Source organism: Syngnathus floridae, chromosome 3 (genome assembly GCF_059516105.1).
Source record: "Syngnathus floridae isolate MCC-2025c chromosome 3, RoL_Sflo_1.0, whole genome shotgun sequence".
NCBI lineage: Eukaryota > Metazoa > Chordata > Actinopteri > Syngnathiformes > Syngnathidae > Syngnathus > Syngnathus floridae.
Window position 1 is genome coordinate 9,715,730 of NC_142415.1, and position 22,327 is coordinate 9,738,056.

Consider the following 22,327-nt stretch of genomic DNA (forward strand, 5'->3'; position numbering starts at 1 on the left):
AACTTGATATATTACAATTCCCAGTTCAATGTGATTTAATGAAACTCTTGGGAGTGCAAGACTGGACATGTGCTAACCCACGCATGTTGTGCAATCCAAACAAACTCCTCCAGTGTTGATCACACCTAAAAGCCAAAGGCCTATGATACCCATCAGTCACCATTAATAAATCACATGCACATTCACCTAATAGACACTGCCTGTGGAAGAAAATCACTTTCCAGTTTTTAAAATCATCTGAGTACTTCTTTTCTGGTTAGTTCCCCTGAATGAATCGCCAATGAAAATATGTGATGTTTCATCTTGTGTGTCAGAACTGAATTTTTAAACCCTCTCCATTTGGTCACCTGTTGTTTTGCATGAACAATATTGCCCCCGCTCCCCATGTACTTGTTTGATTGATTTTTCTCTCTCCGGTTTCACTGTTAAGCCTGAAATTATAATACGGATTTATACAAACAAAAATGTTATTGCTTTATTTAATAGTGGTGGTTGAAGGCCAATTTGTGTAAGGCTGTTTAAGGCAATTTGACCAGTGGTTTTGTTAGAGGGTCACATTCAATCTGCTTCCAGCTCACATTATAATAATTTGATATCAAGAAGTTATTTAAGTAATTTGATATCAAGAAGTTACAAACCGGGTTACTGAAATGTTGGGTATTCATCTCCATTGTTTGTTGTCTATAGTTTAAAATGGAGAGAAAATAGGACATTATTTCAGACTGTTGCATGAAAAAGACTCACATTGTGAAATACAAAGTACGACACATCCAACGACTACAATGCTGAGTCACAGACATTAGTCCCACCTTTGGGCGTCAGAGCTATTTCACAATCTTAACAATTACACTACTGTATAATCGTTGGATGGAAGGGGGTTACAGAATCAATGTGCAGAACTGCCGCTGTTTAATATACATAAATGGAAGGCTTGGAATCAATTTAAGTGTATTAAAAGTTCCTCTATGTAGTAATTCTCCGCTTTGAATGATACCTTTTATAATATTTGTCTATCATGAGGAAACTACAGTATTTGAAACACCTTTTATAATATTTGTCCGTCATGAGGAAACTAAAGTATTTGAAACAGCTATTTTGATGATTGTATGGCAATTCCACACCACAGCAAATCCTAACCACAAAGTTTCCGTGCTTTGCTTTACAAGGAGGAAATGAGCATGGGAGATTTTTGAGGAAGAGGGTGTGTTCACAGGTGTGTTTTTGTGTTGTCAGTCATTGTTGTACTCATGCAACAAAAACCTGGTGCATATAAGAGGCCAAGCTATGAATCATCAGATTGAAAACAAGGTGACCAGAATTTCAGCAGCACTGAAAACAGACCTGATTGGCGCTCATCGGTACAAGTACAAGGATGGCGACTTCTCTCTTTTTGGGGATTTTTCTTGGACTTTGGGCTATTGTCTATTCTGGTCTGGTCCATTGTAAGTGGCAGTTATTTTCTTTAATATGTTCCCTTCTTCTCTATTATTTGGCTAACTGTTGGCAGGTGGTTGATTTAGTGCTTTATTACCATATTGTAGTTTTAAGTATAACAGTATTCGAACTGGAAATGTTAGAATGAATAACCACTAAAATACATAAGTTTTCATATTATAACAAACTGTTTTTATTATACAGATCAAGTGCACGCTATCAATTTTAGTAATGTGTCACATTCTTCTTTCAATGTCATTTTCGGTACATACGGAATTGATTAATTGAGTTGATCCTTGTCATTCTCACAGTGTCTCTTTTCTTCCCCAATGAGTCAGCACTTCAATTGCTTCCACATGAAGTACTCTTAATCGTTCGTTCTATGTTTTCAAGGGCCCAAGCGTTATGTTTCACTGTCGCAGTGCAGGTTTCACTCGTGGATCTGCATGTCACAAAAATGCCTATGCAAAATAAGATTAATTTATTCTTCATCTATAAAAGGTGAAATTAAAGAGCGCAAACAGAATATGCATGTTTGTGCTCCATATAATCTCATGAGAAACAGCAGAAACAAACAAAAAGGAAAACAGAATAGACAGAAACAGTGATTTAAAATGATAACTTTACCATAACATTGATGTACAGTTCATTATAAAATGACAAAGTTCATGAATCCCAGTGTGTGATTTTGTATCTCCTTCTATACTGAGTGTGCCAAAAGGGTGATGGTCTGAAGCCCCAATGAAACTTCCTCTTGATACACTCACACATGAGTAATCACCCAGGTTAATCATTACTGTCACACCTTAACAAAGTAGACAACACAAGTTAATACAAGAATTCCAGGCTGAGTATGCAATCTCCTTTATAGTAATAGATTACGGCTAAGGAAAAAAAATTCCATGCCAAGTCTGGTAGGTAAATATTTGTAGTGACCCTGGTACTTTTCCATCTCTTTCTCCCAGCTGTGACCCAAATTCCCATTAAATCTGAGGAAGAGGTGCTCCGAGAGGCTGTAACGGACGGGTTCCTTGTTGAACATTTTGTTCCCCCATCACGCGAATCCGAACCACTTGAAGAAAAGTTGAGCACTCAAGAGACCAACCAAACATCATCTGGCAGCGGAGATGGTCGTAATCGAACCCTGTTGAAGGAGATGATTGAGGGAGACACATCAGGTGACGGGCTCTTCCAGCCCAAGGATGAAGATTATTCAACCACAAGTGAAAGACGTTTGCCAAGTTCCAGCTCATCTACCACCTTAAGTCTTCCCTCTGGCTGGACTTCCTCCTCACAGACAAATGCAACCCAGTCAAGTAACATCACAGAGCCCAGTGTGCCCTCTCCAACTGTTGATTTTGAAAGTTTTTATTCAGGGTCTGGGAATAGTGAGATTCTAGAACAATATCCTACGACAAAACCCAGCATGACCCATAGTCCAGCTTTCATTACCATAGAACAGGGGACTTCAGGAGAAGAAGATTTGGAGTCAGGATCAGGATTTGGAATACCAAAGATAATAGGAAAAAAAGGCAGAATCTTGGAATTTCCATCTGTCCAAGGTAAACATCCTTTACCCATCCATAACATTGGAAAATTAAATGATAACCATGAACCTTTTTTATTACTTCCCAGGTGGTGAATTTTACCATATACCTGAGTCTAATAATCCTCCAACAACAGAGCAACACAAAGGGCACGTGACACCAGGTGATTGTCAAACATACTCAAATTCATGCATGTTCTGAGAGAATTTTTTGTTTATAAAAAATAAAAAATCATTTCTTTGAGTTCAACTCTCCCCTTTCATTCAGATTGGATCATCATCTTGGGTTTTGTTGTTGGCGTTGCAGCACTGGTGATGCTTTGTCTTGCCATCGCTACCAGAGACAAGTGAGACTTTTAACATGGTTGAGAGTAAATACTAAAATCTGAATCTCCTAGCTAGCGTAATATGAACCATTCCTACTTTTTAGATGGAACGGTCCGAGGCAAGCATCGAGACCACAAATCGAAGTTGACTTTTCACAGCAGCAGAAGTCAGAGAACGAAGCGTTCCTGCAGAAAGATACACCCAAGGAAAACGGAAAGGCGGCGGAGTACACAGTTATCCCGTTGGATGAGCTTCCAGTGAAATAGTCTCACCACCGAGACAAACAGTTTATTTCAATAATGTGCAGCCGTGCTGCCTCAGAACGCTCGGCACAAAAGGTTTGGAACATTCTTGCAGTTTTGTATTCAAAGACATTTGGCTCCCTGGAAGCTTTCATAAATACTTTGGAATTATGTCAATATTCATTTCCAAGTTGTCAGTGCCATCAACTCTTTTTAACCACTAAAATTTGAGAACTTAAGCTGTTGAAAATGTTTTGTGAGTACCACCACATATTTTTGTGTAAAATTCAAAGGAGTGTTAATAGTTTGTCTTTTTGTAGAATAAAAAGCAAATATTTGATAATAATTTGTAATTACTGCTTTCAAGAGTTTCTTATGACATTATTTTTTTACATTTATGTAATTTTTGTATGTATATGTAATCTATGAAAAGCTGTTCTGTTGACCTGCCCAAAATATAAATTACAAAAGTACAGAATCTACTTTTTTAACAGCTTTTTGGATGTTGCTCTTCTGTATTGTATGAAATATGTTTTGAGAAATAAGACCACCAGCATCTCATCGATAATTTATTTGTATTTTTTGATATTTTCTTACACTTATTAAAACATTACACACAATTTTAGTATACTTTTTGCCTGACAAAGACTTCTGCCCTCATAGATGTGGATTCGGAAAGTCTAGGTCACGATACATTACAATGGGGAAAAAAAGAATACAGAAAAATAAATAGAAAATATATGTTGAATTTACTAGATTTCAAATTTTCATTAAAAAGGAAGAAAAAAAACTACCAAATAAGTTGACCAAGAACATTGACTGGTCATATCAAGAAAATATACAAGGAAATATCAAAGTGACGTTTTAAATGCAGAGATAATATAATTCCATTCATATCCCGTCCTCTATTCAGAACATCTCCCATCTTCTAAAAGGTGCCATATTTTACTGAAAGCAATACAGTTCAGTTCAGCATGTCACACTTTGGCTTAAAACAGTAAACCCTGATCTGTCAGATGTTTTCACTGAGCAGTGTATTAGTCAGATATGTAATCAAATGCATGCAAACACAAGAGGTATTGTGTTCTTCCCATTCCAGTTGTCTGTCAGACAACACCGTAATGCTGTGTCTCACTTGACCCTTTGCTTGTGCAAAGATGGCAAAAAGCTGTGGTACATGCAGTTGAGTTTTTCCCACCACATTTCCATAAATGACAATTGAAATACTCAAAGTATTAATGTCGCCATTTTTATCAAGCAGTACAGGTTGAAAATGGCCCAAAGCAAACATCGTACTCAGGTCTCACTCCGTACATGCAGACACTTAGCTGCCACCAACAGTTTGCCACTTACAAAGTTGTTTCACTTTGCTCATGACTTTGAAACAACCAAATACACAATCAAATAATTAAACTATTAATTTAATAATTAGGGACTGTCTCCTTGATCATGATTTGAAGTACAGTAGTTACTACATTAAAATATGAAGTCAATTTTTTACATAATAATAAAAGTTCACAAACTATCAAAAACCACAGGCTTACAGTGGAGTATAATAAACATACTTCTAACATTTGTATCTAATTATACAAACATAGCAAAAAACATTCAAAACAATGACAATTAAGCTATATACAAGTCTTACAGAGTTATCTAACTACAAACTATATACACAAAGTGCAAGGAGGCACTTTAAGCATTTTTTTTTTTGGTACCTTAGCTTTTGCTTTTTTCAGACCAAAAATAAATAAGTAAAATCTGAGTTAAGATACAATCAAATGCTGGAGACAATTTGCATTTGATAAACAAACAGGATCAAAGTAATTCAGATATGAAGTCAAAGACAAAAAACAAATTCTATATCAAATTTCTGCTGATGAAGAGGGCCCAGCCATCCTCATTCTGCCATTAAGTTGGATAGAAATAATTTCCTCAATGATTGGGAGTCCCAGCTTAATTTGTATTTTTGGAATTTCAAAAACATGCTCACTGCATTGTGCAGCGGATTTCTTCAAGGCAAGTTAAATATTTAACAAACAACAAGAAACTGAAAGAAAAACACAAAACAATGCACTGTCTTGAGTAGTGAGAGTCAATTCTACTGTGTTCCTATCTTATTTACTATATTTATTTATCTATTTTTTTGCTCAGAAACAGCACCTACTGTATGAACACAAACATTCCAGGCATATCCAGTAACTACTCCCAAAAATTCAGTGTTTCAAACGTTACAAAATATTTACAAAAACATAAACAAATAACCTTGGAGGGCCTCCTCATTTACTTGTTTTACAACAACACATCATGGGCTGGCTGTTGCCACAATTAGCGCCCGCACCTTTTCTGCTTGATGGTCTAAGTAAGACATAAGCTTTCGGCTTAGGCTTGACTGTGTGTGCGACATCAGGCTGTAATCCAATTAGTCAAAAAGTAAAAGGTATTGCACCAGCCTGTCTTTCCCTTAACCTTCCGTGCTCATGTTTGCATTTTGAGCGACATTCCAAAAAAAAAATCTAAATTCAAAAGCGTTTTTTGAAGCAACTACCCATTACTGACAATAAGCAGCGTTCAGCAGTTAAAAAATGCTAAAGCATTGACCTTGAGATTTGCATCAAACCAATGTTTGGCTTTCCCTTTCTTATATAATTTCAGCTCTCTATGCAACATAAAGATGTTAAATACAAAAGTGAAATGAAATGTTACAAAAAGTTGAAGAGGTCTATAAGTGACTAATCATGAAGTTTGCAGCAGCACCAAATAAGGCCCTGAGTCTTTTTAACCAAATGTTGTTGGAACTTGGTTTTTGTAGGTGGTTTTCTGAGGTGAGATGGAAAACTGAATAGGAATTGAAAACGGCAACTTTAATATGATTCTCCTGTTCATTCCCTGCGGTTAGTGTTGTGTCATTTTGTAAATACATATTTAGTATATGTTCCAAATTTTGGGGTCATTCAGAAATGTCCTTATTTTTAAAATAAAATCGCTTTTTTTTCTATGAGGATAACATTAAATTAATCAGGAGTACACTTTATACATTGATAATGTGGTAAATGACGTTTTTTAATGCAAAATCTACGTCGGTGTATGAAGGCCCATTTCCAGCAACCATCTCTCCAGTGTTCTAATGGTCCATTGTGTTTGCTATTTGTGTTAGAAGGCTAGTGGATGATTATAAAACCAGTTTTTGTCATCAGAAGATAAAAGCTTGTGGAACTCAGGGTAAGGCGCAGCAGCTTCTGGGTTTGTTTTACTCGAATTTCCGTAGTTCCTCTTCAACAAAACAGAATCCTGCCGTCTTGCCATTTTTGCTCAAGGTGTCCTGAAAGCAATTATCAACAGTTTCTAACCAAGGCCCCAAGGCACCATAACACACCATTAGTGATTGAAGCAGAGAAGCCAAAAGTTCTTGACATTCAGGCCATTGTCCTCAGGGTGGGTATGAAAATGGGATTTCTCAATCCATGTATGTCTTTGAGCACTCATGTAATGAAATAGGCGTTTTACGGTGACACAAATACATCAAAACAGGGTTAACGCATTTTGAGAGTTGGCCATGTATTTAATGGATTCTCTGCCCAACCGAATTTTAATACGCCAAATGATGAGAAAGCAGTTTCAGCATCATTCACAATGCAAATCCACCACAAGGTAAACTAACACCAATTATTTGGCTGCTGCTAGTAAAAGAGGATCACATTAGTTATTGAAGGGCTAATTTCATTCTTTTATGCATTATTCTAGTATTAATCATAGAGAAACAGCAGTCTTTATGTCATACCACAGGCAAAGAATTATATTTTATAATATGAAGAAAATTTTGGTTGGGGCTGCCTTGAATACATAAATACATGTCCAAATAATATAATGAAAATAATACTTTTTCAGTGATACCAGACAACCACAAATAAATCAATAATACTTGTGTACATGATGTATAAGGAATGTAACAGTTATCAGGATATGATTCACGACCTTTTGAATTGTTAAAAAGAAAAAAAAGAGGGGAGGGTCATAGAGTGTCATAAAAAACAAACTTAGCCTTTGGTTAACCTGGTACCACAAAAACTGCTTTTTCCTATGATGAAATGATGAATGAGTCAATCCAGAAACTTTTTGTTCTTGTTAAATTCACTCATTTTCATTTTTTTCCTCACTGTACATTTCACACATACACCAATAAAGGAAGTCACATTGACAAGACAAACAGAGTAGGGGAGAATCCTCTACATACAAGTCTCTATATCCGTTAACATGAAGTGTACCTTGCAGTCGTCTATCAGGATTGAATTGTGGTGAGCGTAAACATTCTGGTTGGTGTTATTTTCAAAGAAGGACTTTGTTTTAGTCATCTCAAAATCATCCATCCGGGTTTGTTGGGCATCAAAGGAGTCAAGCTCATCTTTGGAGAGATGGTACACAATACCGGCTCCGTAGGAGTCGCCAACCACATTGACTGAGGTACGGAATCGATCCCTGCATGTCAATAAGCGTGAAAACAGCTTGATTAGAGAGACCGACGTGAAAGGAGAGACAAAAGACAGAGCCAACGCATGTTTTTTCTTCATTAGAACAGAGTAAATTGTCTACTTATTCTATTGCCCCAATCACTTGTAAATTATGATAAAATATAGCACTTAGTGGTTAACCATCATGTTTTGGGCATACATGTCCATCTTTCAAAGGTGTGTCAGAAAAGAAAATACTAAATGTTTTAAACTCAGACTAAGAAAATATGAGCGTTCCACTTCAATAAATGGGAAGGCTTGGAAAGTGTATTACACCATCCAGTCATTCCTTTGAAGGGGAAAACGTGTAACTTGGATATGTAATATCTTTTGTGACTCACAGACTGGAACTTTCCCATTTCGCATTTGTGTTGTCTGTCAGGACTGAACTCACTATTGTGTTCATTGATAAATTGATTGCTTTTGTGTATACTGTATATTACATCTGATTTCCAATAGATATTTGTAAAACATTTAACTTTAAGAAAACCCATAATAATAATACAACGGGAAAGGATAGTAAGGCTCTTATCTGAGGACCAATAGAACAATACTGGTTGCTGGTTTGCACAATTTATTTCTACATAGCCTTTGAAAAAGCTTTATCACTCATGCTGATTTATAAAGAATGTGCCAGGACTAGAAGTTCCCTCTTCCATGCCATTCTGTCTGTGCACATGGTGTGCATTGGATCAGGACCCCCCAACCCCACCCCCCAAGCTTCCTTATGTCATCACTTCTGTTCAATATGTATGTTTTTTTATGGACAGCGGTTTCCGGGTGCAACCAGGATGTGCAGCGAGTCCAATTTGGTGGCCTACGGATCTCACCGTTGCGATTTACAGATTATATTGCTTTTATGGCGTTATTGCTCTGTGACCTTTAAACTTTACAAGGGAAGATGACAGCTGAATGTGAAACTGCCGGGATGAGAATAAGCACTCTAAATCAGACAACGGTGTCTTTGTCGGGTTCATAAATGAGGGCGGTATGGACTAAAAGATCAACAGACAAATTGATAGAACTTCGACAATGGTGCCCCGTTATACATAAGCTTTGGATAGGGACCGAAAAGACAAACGGAAACAGTAAACCATGATAAATGACCAAGTTTAATATGATTACATTTTCAAATTTCCCTGTCGCCATTCCCTGGTGATGACACGTGTGTAGTTTTTTTTTTTTTTTTTTTTTTTTTTTTACATATTTGTCTTTTTGTGCGTTTTGTTTTGTAAATGTAAACACATCAATAACAGATGTGTATCCATTGAAATGTACATGACGTGTGGGAAAAAAATCATCTGGAAGTGAGCCTATTTGGGGCAAATGCACCGGGAGTGAGACCTCAGGGCAGACCTAAGTCGAACTGGAGGGATTGATTATGTCTCATGGCTTGCCAGGGATCGTCTCTGGGTCACATCTTATTCCTGGTTAAGTGATATCAGGAAATTTGACAGAGGGAAAGAAATTATTTCAGTTTCCAGATGGGTGATTTAGTCGTGTTGTTCAATAATTTAACCATCATGTGGGAAAAGGAGGGCTGAAAAAAGTATCCCTCCATAAAAATGAGTAATGCATTCGGGACTAAAATACTTTTAAATTACAATCTGCATTTATTTAAAAGGCAATGACATTTAAATTACCTCTATTATATGCCTATTTAAAGATAAAGATAATTGTCTGGAAACATTGAAAACGACATACACGTTCATTCCATTAAAATAAGAACAAACCGCTCCCTAAAACAAGCCAATTTGAAAAATTAAATGAGAATGCTTGAAACTTTAATTGTAAAGTATTTGAAACTTTTGCTGTTACACATTTTTTGGGGATGATGACATAGATTTTAATGATGTCTTTGGGGAAGTGAAAACTTTTGTTCGTTGCAGTTTGAACTTTTGCATTCAGTGCAGCATAGGTAAACAGACTGATGATTAAATAAACAGCGGGTGTGATGAGATGAATGTGTAAGAAATGACACCTGTATAACGTGCTTTAGAGCATTTTACTCACAGGAGCCAGTCAACGGCCACAAGGAGGCTGATGTCCTGGGTGGGCAGCCCGACTGCTGTTAGGATTAGCAGCATGGTCACGAGTCCAGCACTGGGGATACTGGCTGCTCCAACACTAGCCAGAGTTGCTGTCATACTGTAGAGGACATACATTTGAGCTTCAGAGGAATAATGATGAGCAAAGCTGGGCACCCACTATGTATAGCATGTGTATTCATAATAATAATAATAATAATAATAATAATAATAATCACGTGTGGTGTCATACCCTCACCTGACAGTGACAATTTGGCCCCAATCGAGATCAATTCCATTCATCTGAGCGATGAAGATAGCAGCCACGGCCTCATAGAGCGCCGTGCCGTCCATGTTGATGGTGGCCCCAACAGGGAGGACGAAACGGGTTACTCTCTTATCAATTTTCAGGTTCTCCTCTAAGCATCGGAATGTGACAGGCAAGGTTCCAGCACTATGGAAAATAAGACATTTTAAGAAAAGAGAAAATCATATAAGGGTTTACCTCAGTGTTGCAAACTAACAAAATAATTCTATTTCATATTCTGTATTTGGGTCATAATTCTTTTGATGTTTTCAAACCAACTGACAACCTTTCTCTGTTCTCACAAACAAATATTGTTCAAAAGTATTCTGATTTATTAATTGTTATTTTTGTTATTTTAAATCTTATATAAGCCATGACTTTAATGAGACCAAAATCATTCAAGAAAGGGCGCATGAAGAGAAAAAAAAAGAAATCAGCTGCAATGTTTGTTTTGTCTGACAATTAGTACTTCTTGTAGATGGTGGAGCAGTGAGCTGGCAGGAACTTAAAAGAAGTGAGCTCACCTCAGGAGGGGAATGAGGGCTTCTCACGTCATTAATAAAACACAGAGTAAATGAAAAATATCCCGCATGGAAACAAAGTTGGAAGTCGCTGCTGGCATGAATATTTCAGTTACCGCTTTAAATAAAAGTTCCTGTTGTTGTTGTTTGCTATATAGCCTTGGAAACAAGGTACGTATCAAAGCAGTGTATTTAAAAAATCCTTAAAAATGAAATCATTAGTAACAACCACCTTGTACTAGCCAATGTCAGGTCATTTGAATCCTTTTTGAACAACAGATAATACCTGGATGCTGTTCCAAGTGCCGTGACCCAAGCCTGGAATATTCCCATGAAGAACTTGAAAGGATTTTGCTTGACTATCACAAAATATATTAGAGGAAGGAAGATGCCTCCATGGATGATGAGGCCCACTATCACAGTGATCATGTACATTCCCAGCTGTCGGGCAACCACCTCTAAGTCGGCAATAGAGATGATTTTTCCACATATTAGGCAAGCAATTCCAAACGGCGAGTACCTGAAATGCAACAAAAAGAAACACTGCATTTATGGAGGAGCATCAACAGTATGCCGTAGATAGTGTTAACGCTTCCTGTTTCTGGCTTTTGTGAGCCGTACACTTACCACATAATGGCACTAACAATCCTCATGATGATCTCATTCAAGACGTTAAAGAACTCCAGCATAAGCTTGGCCTTCTCCCCCATTTTCCCCATGATGACTCCGAACGCAACAAAGAATCCAATCAAACCTTTGATACAAAACATAAGTGCAAATTAAAAGTCAAGTCAGACACCCACAACACAATCAGAGTACTTTTTTGTTGGGAATAAGATCAATAGCCTACCAAGGACATTCATTCCACCCTTGAACTGAAGTGACCTCTTGATGGTGAACTGCGGGGGTGCTTTGGTTCTGTTCGTGGGCACCTGTACTTTTGTGGTCACTGTTTGTATCTGCACAAGAAACACAGAGCAACAGTTGGAACTATGAAGGGATGAGTTATGCATTGTATATCCTAACTTCACAACATGGGACAGCAAATAGAACATTGAAGATCAGATATGTACCTGTTGGAAGCAGGCTTGCACCAAGTTTTCTGGGAACAGGTTTCGTATAAGATCAAATAAAGCATCCACACTGGAAACATCATCATTCTTCTTCCCATGTCCAAGATTAGCTTTGAGCTTGGGGTTCCCGGGATGGATGAGCAACACCAAGATCACCCCCAAGACTGCTGCAATCACTGTTGTTGTCATGTAGTACACCATTGCTCTGGTGCCTAAACGCCCGCTAGATTTGGCATCCAAGCCAGCCAGTCCTGTTATAGGAGAAATTTCACAAGAATATCAAAATAAAGAATGAACAATTGTCCCTTTCCAGTTATGTGTACCTTACTTTAATGTGCTTATGGTATGAAGTGAACGCAAAAGAATGTTTTAGTGATTGTTTATCTATTTATTTTCTTGGACTCACCAACCTAAATTAAAAAAAAAAAAAAAAAAAAAAAGATTTCCCTCAACCAAGTCGTTTTATCTTCATGTATTGTCCACACCAACTCACAACATCGCTAGCCAAGATCAGCAATACCCCGTTTCTACGACACACAGCATTGCTTTCCCATCCTGAGCCACCACATGGTGGGGCACAATTTCCTTAAAGCTGTCAAGAATTCATTCTGCAAAGACTTTCCCAGCAGACCTTCTCAATCTGTTTGGGTATCCATCCCCCTCCCATCGGAGACCGCACACCCACCTGGTGGTGGGTGATGGGTGATGGGTTGACAGCTACGACCCTCTATGCAACCTAGTATTCAAGGCTTGGCTCTAATTTTAGTCTGATGGCATCACAAAGGTGATCATCAAACTGAAAATATGAATTCATATTTTTTTTCATCTATTTAAACAATGTGCAGTTATAGGAATAGGATTTTAATTTGCATTATGAGCTGACGATTCCCACAAAGCCATAATTCATTATTTCAATCGTGCTATATTCAACTTTTAAAAGACTTTTGTAAACTTAAGCTCTTTATCTTGGTGTTTGCTGTTTCAGCTCAAGGCTACAGATTGCAGTGAAGAACACAGATTATAGGCAGCCGCCACTTTCTTTTACCCACCTGTGACCAGACTTGAAACAACAAGAGGCAAAATAAGCATCTTCAACATCCTCATTAGGATCTCCCCCGGGAAGCTGATGAACATAATAACGTCAGGAGGGAGAGGCGATATGTGCCGCAGCAGCATTCCAGCAATGGAACCCAGAAACACACCTGAATCAATGATGAAATAAACAAATTGACAATGACATTTACACATCAGAATCCGTTGCCTCACTACCAACAATGAAGACGTTGATGAATGATACAGTAAAGCTGCAACCACGACAATCACTAGCCACCGCTTGTTAGATGAATGCAATCGTCTTTGTCTTGTTTATCGACTAGTGGACAATCAATATTCATATGACCTTAAACTCACCGAGAATTGTTAGAGTTAGAACCATGTTCTTCATGATTTTATCACATACACTGCTACATGCACTCTCAGTTGAGTCCACTGTGGGCTCCAAGTGGCCCTCATCTATCCTGACCTCCACTTGCTTCTGCATCTTGTTGGTGCTGTGACAGAAGAAAACAAGAAAAAGCTTTTCTCACAGCATGGTAAAAGGAGGTGTGAACTGTTTTGACTTGGTGAATTTCATCTTTTCATTGCACAAGAAACTGAAATTTTTAAAACTGAAGCTATTTTACTGGTCAGTAGTTTGCGCAACTGTGGGAAAACTCTTAAGGTTATTATGTACTTTTGGCACTCAGTAGCTGGCTCTATGTTTGCTTTTTTTCAGTCTATTACGATAGCGCTGGAAGAAGGAGCAATATCACTCATATTCAACCTTCTATTTGGAAATTCATTACGTGGCTGATCTCAGGCTCAGAATCAGTGCCATGAGTGCCAAGACTGCAGTTAGTTTGTATTTTCTGAGGCCCTGCGATGCAAAAAAAACATGCACAGGTGACAGAATGCATTTTAAAACTGTATCGTGCTAATGTTTAAAATTTAGAATCAATTGCCAATAATTCCTGATTATAAATAGATGTGCAAAAAACTTGTGGAACCTTTAATTCCTAGTTTAGTGTTGTAAATAGTCAAAACAGGAACACACGTAACAACATGAAAGCTATTAAACAGTTTTCAGTATCGTAATAGCAGTTTGTTAAAAATATATACAGTATATAAAAAGTACTTTTGAAACTTCAAAATCATATATAATAGCTTGAATTGCCACATACACAAATGCAAACAAAATAATATTGTCTTATTTTTCAAACTCAAACATAGCAGCATGCCATTGACCAATGTCTCAAACCTGCAAACTGGAATTATTTCCCGGAACATTTTTTTAACATTTCACACGTAGTATGTAGATTAGCTTCAGAAAATGCATTTTTACTTCACCACTTCAATTCTCTTTTGGATTGGGCATTCCTCTTCATGAATCTTGATTTTTTTGGAACCAAGAAAGTTGTGCGCCACACTTCTCAGGGTTTACTCAGTACTGTGTATTCTGGATTGAATTCAGTGTTTGGGTGTTTGAATTTGTCTGACCAATTGTCCTTCGGAGAACAATCAGCAGTGCACAAACGGTTGTGCCATTTTTCTTAGGGCAAGCCAATTTGTTGCTTGGCAAAATGAAACCACTTTCAGCACATCTTCTTTTTTTAATGATTGATTTAATGATTTGTGAGGGTTTCTTGCTGCTGGCTTGGCTTCACGTAGGAGACTTACGAAATGATGAAGGACTGTAGAATGCAATTGAATGATCCTGGGCTCGAATGAAAGTTTGTAGGTGTCAGAAGTTGGCTTCATATGTCACAGCAATTCTCAGAAACGGTCATTTTACGACTATGTAAATTAGTGTAGTATAGTCAAGCAAATTCTGCAAGCAATATTCAGTTTTTACCAGAAATATTTTACACAGCTTTTTTTTTCTTGACTTTATGTAAAAGGAAAAACTCATTAAATCACATTGACTTTGAATATGTGTAGTCGAGTTTGAGTGTTTTATAAAATAAAGTTATCTCAAACAAAATTTGCTATTACTCTATTCTAACACAGCTGTTTATTCTGCGAGTTCCCTCCTTGACCCGTAACTATTCATTTCCCAAAGCTTTATCGAAATTGATTCAGAAATGACTCCCCGATTCAGATAACCCAGAAAAACATTTTAATGGATGGAATAAAACCTTGGTTCAATGAAAATATACGTAAAATATGTTACTTCTAGCTCTTGAAAGTTCTAACTTAACTATTCGTGGTTATTTTGGTACTTCCAAATCTCACAGTGATATACTGCTAATTCCAAACTTTTTATCATGCTGCTTCATTACACCATTGATGCAACATGTTAGTTTGTTATGGTTTGGCGTAAAGCCCTTGGACTTAAAGATCAGCTCTCCCCTGCGCGGCCTTTAAATCTGCTGTGCAGAGTACAGACGTTTGCGGTTATGTAACAAAGCTCATGGCATTGAGACGTTTGACCTTCTTGACTTTAACGCCTGGATTATCAAGTAAGTACAAAATGAACATTATTTATTTTGATCTGGAAAGGTAAAATACGAGAGAAACATTTCACCTTGAAAAATGTGGGTTTATTTGGAGTATTAGAAGTGATGGAGAAAAGGAAGAGATTATTGCGTTAACACTATGCAGGCTACTTGAGGTTTAATTACGTACATATCAAATCTTGAGCTACTGAAGAGAATTCTGCGCGACACTATTGAAGGAACATTTGAGGTACATAAGTGATCCAACAAGTCAATCACGGCTGCCTGATACCCAATATTCCAGCATTAATGAGACTTAAGTCTTTTCAAGAGGATAAAATTAGCACCTTCAGCACATGACTAATTGTGTTACGTAACTTCCCAGGGCTTCCCAGGGAAAGTCAAGGTGCCACCAAGGTGTGCCTGGTAAATGTAATGTATGAGATTACCCATTAGAGATTTGTGGATTTTACGAGTATTGTCCTGAAAGTAAGAATGCGTAAACAAATGACATTTAAAAAGATAGACGAAAAAATGTTATCATTGCAAGCTAGATTGCTTCTGTTAACATTAATCAATAGATTCCATAAAAGTGCCATGACACTTGTAAAAAGATATAAAAGCAATTACAAAAACAGGTTATTTCATCTTCTAACACATAAATAGCTCAATGGCTGTAAATGTACAACAAATTGGCAATATTGTGTGAAATCAAATTCTTCAACAATCCATCCATCCATCCATCCAACAATCATTTGACTGAAAATCCACTCTTGTAATGTTTGTCTAAATCACCACATTGATTTCTGTATGACATCATTGTATGCAACATATGGATTCCAAATGCACTTACCTGTTCATTTGGGAGCAGTTTAGAATGTAAATTGTACGTAAGAGAGACTGTGCTGCTATCCGTCAGGTAAACATTAACAAAGTCATGGCTTGTTAGTTAGTAAATCCAATTAGAAGCCCCCCAAAAAAAATATTTTAGCTCTTCAAAATTGGTTATTCAGCCTTTAAAAAGTTGCAGACCTCTTCCTTTTCAGCATGCAAAATAGATCCAGATTCTCAGATGCTTGCGCATGCAGCTGTAGAGATTTGCTGAAAGGTAAACTGGCTTTCCTGGAGATCCGACAGAACACCTCCCGACAAAAAGGGTGGAGTCAATCTGCCAAGATTAGTGATAGAACACTGTCCTTGCTGCTGTTATTATTTCACCTAGTTCTGTCCCCTTTAACAATGAAGTATTTACTACATCTTATTTAGAATTTCTCAAAACACCATCCATCCATTATCTGTACCACTTGACCCCACGGGGGTCGCGAGCCTGCTGGAGCCTATCCCAGCAGTCATCAGGCAGTAGGCGGGGGACACCCTGAACCGGTTGCCAGCCAATCGCAGAGCCGAACAACCATTCGCACTTGGACTCTCACCTAGGGACAATTTGGAGTGCTCAATCGGCCTATCAAGCATGTTTTTGAGATGTGGGAGGAAACCGGAGTGCCCGGAGAAAACCCACGCGGGCACAGGGAGAACATACAAACTCCACACAGGGAGGGCCGGAGGTGGAATAATTTCTCAAAACACATTTCATATAATAATAAAACCAAAACATCTTGTCTTAGTGACAAAATATCGTTTGTTAGTTAATTAATATTCACTGTATGTATCGCATTGTGATAAAAGGGGGTGGAAACGTAGCTGTCATAAATATTCCAGAATGCAACTCGATATACAATTTGTAATGTTGAAGATGATAGTTATGTTGGGAGGACAAAGGGTGGAGGTTTCAAGCCTATGTGAAATCATGAATCTTTATTAATATTACTTCCACAAATGGTTCTTGAATAAAACATGAGCAAGCTTTTTCCAAACTTGGCTTGTGCAGGCTTGTATTATAGCTCCTCCAGTATATCAAGTAAATTGTCGTTTTCAAATCCTTTTACACGTTTATCAATTATTTACACACGAACATTATCGTAAAGTTTGGAAATTGTAGAATTGGATCATATAAATGATAACTGTATACCATAGATGAACAATGTTGGTAAAAAACAAAAATTTAATTAATTAAATGTCAACCAAGTATCCATCCATGTATCCATCCATGTATCCATCCATGTATCCATCCATGTATCCATCCATGTATCCATCCATGTATCCATCCATGTATCCATCCATGTATCCATCCATGTATCCATCCATGTATCCATCCATCCATCCATCCATCCATCCATCCATCCATCCATCCATCCATCCATCCATCCATCCATCCATCCATCCATCCATCCATCCATCCATCCATCCATCCATCCATCCATCCATCCATCCATCCATCCAACCATCCATCCAACATTTTCCAAACTGGTGCAGGATGCAGGCTTGCATTATCCAGATTATACATGATACAGGGCGAGGCAGACCCTGACTAGTCAGCTGAACGGCAACAACAAGAGCCGGGCCATTAACACCTATGCCTTGTCAGGAAGCAGATTCCCATCAGACAGAATTCTACTGACCAGGGAGCCACTGATATCAAGACAAGAAAGCTCCTTACAATGCACAGAGGGTTCCTCTTCGTTCAGCATCCTGAGGCTGTATACAAAGTGGGAAGAGGGTTGGCCATGGACTGGACTGTATAGTCCAGGACACTATACAGGAGGAAACAAGACACCTCCAAAAATATATCAAGATGATTGACCCGAGGGATGACCTGCTGTCTGTCTATCTATCTATCTATCTATCTATCTATCTATCTATCTATCTATCTATCTATCTATCTATCTATCTATCTATCTATCTATCTATCTATCTATCTATCTATCTATCTATCTATCTATCTATCTATCTATCTATCTATCTATCTATCTATCCATCTATCTATCTATCTATCTATCTATCTATCTATCTATCTATCTATCTATCTATCTATCTATCTATCTATCTATCTATAATGTTGTGCCTGATACTGTATATATTTTTGAAGCAGAATATTATCAGTGTTCAAACTTGTCTCTTTGCATTCACACAATCCTGTAAACGTGCCATGACTGATCAGCGGTCAGTGATATCAGCCGTCAGCGATTAGAAAGTGAGAAAGCATACACGCACAGAGCACGTGGCAAACCATTTGCACACGCAATTTCACACCTCACTCCGCCTTTCCTCTCTGCACTCTGCACCAAGCCGACCTCATGCTGCAACACCTGACAACACACGCCACGCTTAGACAGCAGGTGCCTATAATTAACTCATCCGTCCTGAGCCATCCTAATCCAGCACACACAGAGATGGATCAGACACACTCAGAGAACGGGGCATCCAGTGTAGTATTTTACATCATACTTCCTTGAATCAAAGAAAGCACCTATTTCCCCTTACAGTTGTAATTCATATTGCATCAGGGCCATATAGCCTGTATTAAAACCATACGGAGGGCCACGAAATACACCAAATCCCCGTTAATGATGTGCGTAAACGGCATGAACTTTTCTGGATTATTGTTTCTGACATATTTGTATTGCATTACATGTGTGTTCTATGTTGCAGAATTGTCCTGATAATTATTAAATTCATCAATAAATCTCAGTTTTCCTCCATGTTGTGTTTATTTGTGCGACTTCATTCGCTTATCAATCATTTTGTTGAATTTTCATTTGTTGGTGTACGTTTGTACAAATAGTAATACGAATACTAATGTATGCTGTGTTCATGGTGCATATTATTGTTATTCAGTTATACAGATCAAATTAAATGTAACACTAGTGGTAGAGTACGGCACTGTGTTGGATCAAAAAAATAATATTTTCAATACAGGCCGCATTCCTTTTCGAAGTTTCCCTCGTAAACACACTTGATTCAATTAATTAGGATCATTATCAAGCTCCTGCAAAACGTGAGGATGAACTGATCATTTCAATTTAGTGTTTAACGAGGGAAACTTCGAATACATGCAGGGATGTGGCCCGAGGACTGGAGTTTGTATTTCCATTTCATTACAATAATATTTGAATACAAGTTATCTTCTGTCTTCTGACAAACGTGGAGTGTAATGAAAATGAACATATCTTTGCTCTGCTTAAAGAAATAACCATTTTATTAGGGGCAAAGATAACATTCGTCTTAAAGTTACCATTGACATTTGTGGAGTATTAAGTCAGATAGTTTGGGGGGACTTAATGATCTCAAAGGTAAGAATTTACCATTTACTTGATCTGACCTGCTATTATACCATCACTCAGGGGTGGACTACAGTCATGTGGACCTGCAAAGTTCATAACCAAGTGTACTACAAGAATTACACACAAAAAATAACTATAGCATTTGAAACATGCAGACATAATCCTTTCACTAATGGAAGCCCTCACATATTGACATGATGCTTGCTGTCTATGTGTATCCTGAAATATATATTCACATACGACTCTCAATATGAAACTTGCTCACCTGTTGGGTATCTTGTCTTCTTCAAACTTGTACATTTTTCTCCCTAAGATAACTGTAAATGTACTTTGTTATTTTTTTAAGATGATTGGCTAGTATTTGACTATTATTATTTTTTATTTACAATATATGGCAGATCTGATACAGCATGTTCCTCTGCAAAAGTCTACTGCAGAGATCCTTGCACCTCCCCGTTTGCAAACTCCAATGAGAATGGCGCGCATGCGCTTTATGTACCCTGATGCTTAGACAGAGGGTGGAGAGTTCAAACGTGGGACAGAATGTCTTCTTAGGTGTGTTTGTGGTGTTCTCACAATAAATCACACGATTTTCACATTTTCACTCCAGTTAGAGCCACAGAGAGGAAGAGCTTAAATAGTACGGTTGAAAACCGTGACAAAACGAACTGGCATGCAAAATAAGAAAACAAACAAAATGAAAGAATCTAACATCAGATTGTTTTGTTTTTCTTAATGATATCCCCGTTGAGCAATAAACGCTGTGTAATTGTAATACTCACCTGTTTTGTGTTCAATCAGTAAATTTCCAGTTGAATAATGTGCAAACCTTTACACTTATACATTTATACCTATTTTCTCTGCAAGTTGCAGATTTTGGTACGAGCCCAGTTTGTTGTGCTTTGTCTTAGTTCCTCCGCTCAAAGCTGTAAAGGAACGGGGCATGTGTCTGCATCTTAGGAGTAAGAGCTATGTTTAGCAAATCCTCTCAGTGTGTTCCTCAATGACAGCACGTTGGACAGGCTGCATGAGAACTCACAAACGCCTGATCTCACGTGCACAGAGGCCACATATACCCAAAGAAATGACAAGCAGCAGTGAACTGGACAGTCAGACCTGTGCGAATTTAATGCCAAGTGAGACAGCAACAGGATTTAATTCCAGTTCAATTGTCTATAATCACATAGTTATGAAACAAATCAGCAAGCAAATGCATCATCAAATGCATTGATTGTGAAGGACCAGCTATCTGTTAAATATAAATGTCTCCAACCAAAAACTGAAACGGTTGGGCCAAATGCACTCTCTATGAGTCAGACAGACTCAGGTGCACTATCCTTGGGCAAATATTTTTTTTGTTGTTACGATTGTATTGTTCTGCAACTTGGTATTTGAGGGTGGTTTTTACACCTACCCAAGGAACTGTCAATAAAAATTTGCTTTGTTTAACAGACTGCCACATTTCATTGTCCAATGTTGATACATGTGTGTTGTCCCTTTTTGAATAAAGAAATGAAGACGAAGAATTTCGTGATCAGAGAAACCACAATCTGGAACAACTCAAACAAGTCCAAATAGACTTTTTTGGGCGATTCAAGGTATTCTTTTCGATGGAAGCGGAACATAAATCATCTATGCCAAACTGGTCAGTGCGCTCCATTTCTACTCTTCATTTAGTGACCCTAAGACTGCTATCTATCAAATGTTTGGCTCGTAAATGCACTGCTGGAAATATTAATAAGACATTGTGTTATTTTGTTGTTGTCAAGAAACCTCACGCTGTAATATTGGAAACACTCCAATTAATTTCAGCCGCTGGTTACAAAACAAGCAGTGGTACTGCGCCCGCTCGACTTTTTCTTGTGTGTGCACTCCGACTCTAATCACTGGACCTTTTTGTAGGACATAGCAATATGTCACACATTTGAGCAGATTCAATTTGAATGCAGAGAAAAGAGGCCGCCTGCCTCTTTAATAACCATGGACATGGACTTTAGTTATTGTGGTCATACAGAGATGTGATCTTCCCATTGAAACATTAATGGCATTTTCGGGATTTCTAGAAATACAGCTTGTTTAACAGGTTTTTAGGTTCCAGTAAAAGGGATGCTTTTGTTTGCTTGTGTTTGTCAACCTGACAGATGACAGATGGGATGCTAAGTGGAAGTTTCTGCAAGAGCCATGGAATCATAGTGGTTGGAAAAATACAGAGAGCACAAAGTGTTTTGGCTTGTCCGTCGATAGAAAGCATTACAAAAAAAAAAAAAAAAAAAAAACACAACATCACCATATTTAAAAGGGTTTTATCAAAATTCAAGCACAAGTTAGCTTTGATTGTACTGACTGAAGTGAAGTGTTGTTGCCATCAAGTGTCATTATGCAGAATTGCAGCAGCGAGGCAGTCGTTGAATTGATTTAAAAGAAAATCCCCTGGGTATGAAAACACAATCAAGTGTCAATTGAAATGTTCCTATCTTTATCTGCACATGTAACCAGCCTTTTATGATCTCTCGTTCCCCAGCTAAAGACACAATGAACACTCAATTTGGAAGTACTGATGAATTAATGTATCAAAGAATGTATATAAAAAAAAAGGTACTGGGTTTCTGGGCATAACCTTTTGTTTGGTTGTTTGAATCTAAGCCCTTGCCAATAAGTCAAAGCAAAAAGCAGTGTTTAGTGCTTAGTTTT

General features: G+C 37.8%; 2 protein-coding genes across 2 annotated transcripts; one reads left to right on the plus strand and one right to left on the minus strand.

Moving 5' to 3' along the window:
• The first annotated feature begins 1,246 nt into the window (after positions 1-1,246).
• On the plus strand, positions 1,247-4,169 carry LOC148400398 (uncharacterized). The gene is made up of 5 exons (XM_088370359.1): positions 1,247-1,442; positions 2,400-2,996; positions 3,070-3,144; positions 3,249-3,327; positions 3,411-4,169. The coding sequence occupies exons 1-5, from the start codon at positions 1,373-1,375 to the stop codon at positions 3,571-3,573; spliced, it is 984 nt and encodes a 327-aa protein (XP_088226485.1). The 5' UTR covers positions 1,247-1,372; the 3' UTR covers positions 3,574-4,169.
• On the minus strand, positions 4,106-20,084 carry LOC148400399 (excitatory amino acid transporter 2-like). The gene is made up of 11 exons (XM_088370343.1): positions 19,902-20,084; positions 13,393-13,532; positions 13,032-13,184; positions 11,983-12,233; positions 11,760-11,868; positions 11,537-11,663; positions 11,196-11,429; positions 10,341-10,535; positions 10,068-10,202; positions 7,812-8,022; positions 4,106-6,868 (listed from the first exon to the last, which is right to left on the minus strand). Exons 1-11 carry the CDS (start codon positions 19,934-19,936, stop codon positions 6,797-6,799), a joined length of 1,662 nt encoding a protein of 553 aa, XP_088226469.1. The 5' UTR covers positions 19,937-20,084; the 3' UTR covers positions 4,106-6,796.
• Positions 20,085-22,327: the final 2,243 nt, after the last annotated feature.

Coding starts and splice junctions, on each gene's coding strand:
- LOC148400399 (XM_088370343.1), bottom strand. CDS start 19,936: ATGTACAAGTTTGAAGAAGACAAGATACCCAACAG. Junction 13,533..19,901: donor GAAGACAAGATACCCAACAG/GTGAGCAAGTTT, acceptor CTTCTGTCACAG/CACCAACAAGATGCAGAAGC. Junction 12,234..13,031: donor TGTTTCAAGTCTGGTCACAG/GTGGGTAAAAGA, acceptor CTCCTATAACAG/GACTGGCTGGCTTGGATGCC.
- LOC148400398 (XM_088370359.1), top strand. CDS start 1,373: ATGGCGACTTCTCTCTTTTTGGGGATTTTTCTTGGACTTTGGGCTATT. Junction 1,443..2,399: donor CTATTCTGGTCTGGTCCATT/GTAAGTGGCAGT, acceptor TCTTTCTCCCAG/CTGTGACCCAAATTCCCATT. Junction 3,328..3,410: donor GCCATCGCTACCAGAGACAA/GTGAGACTTTTA, acceptor CCTACTTTTTAG/ATGGAACGGTCCGAGGCAAG.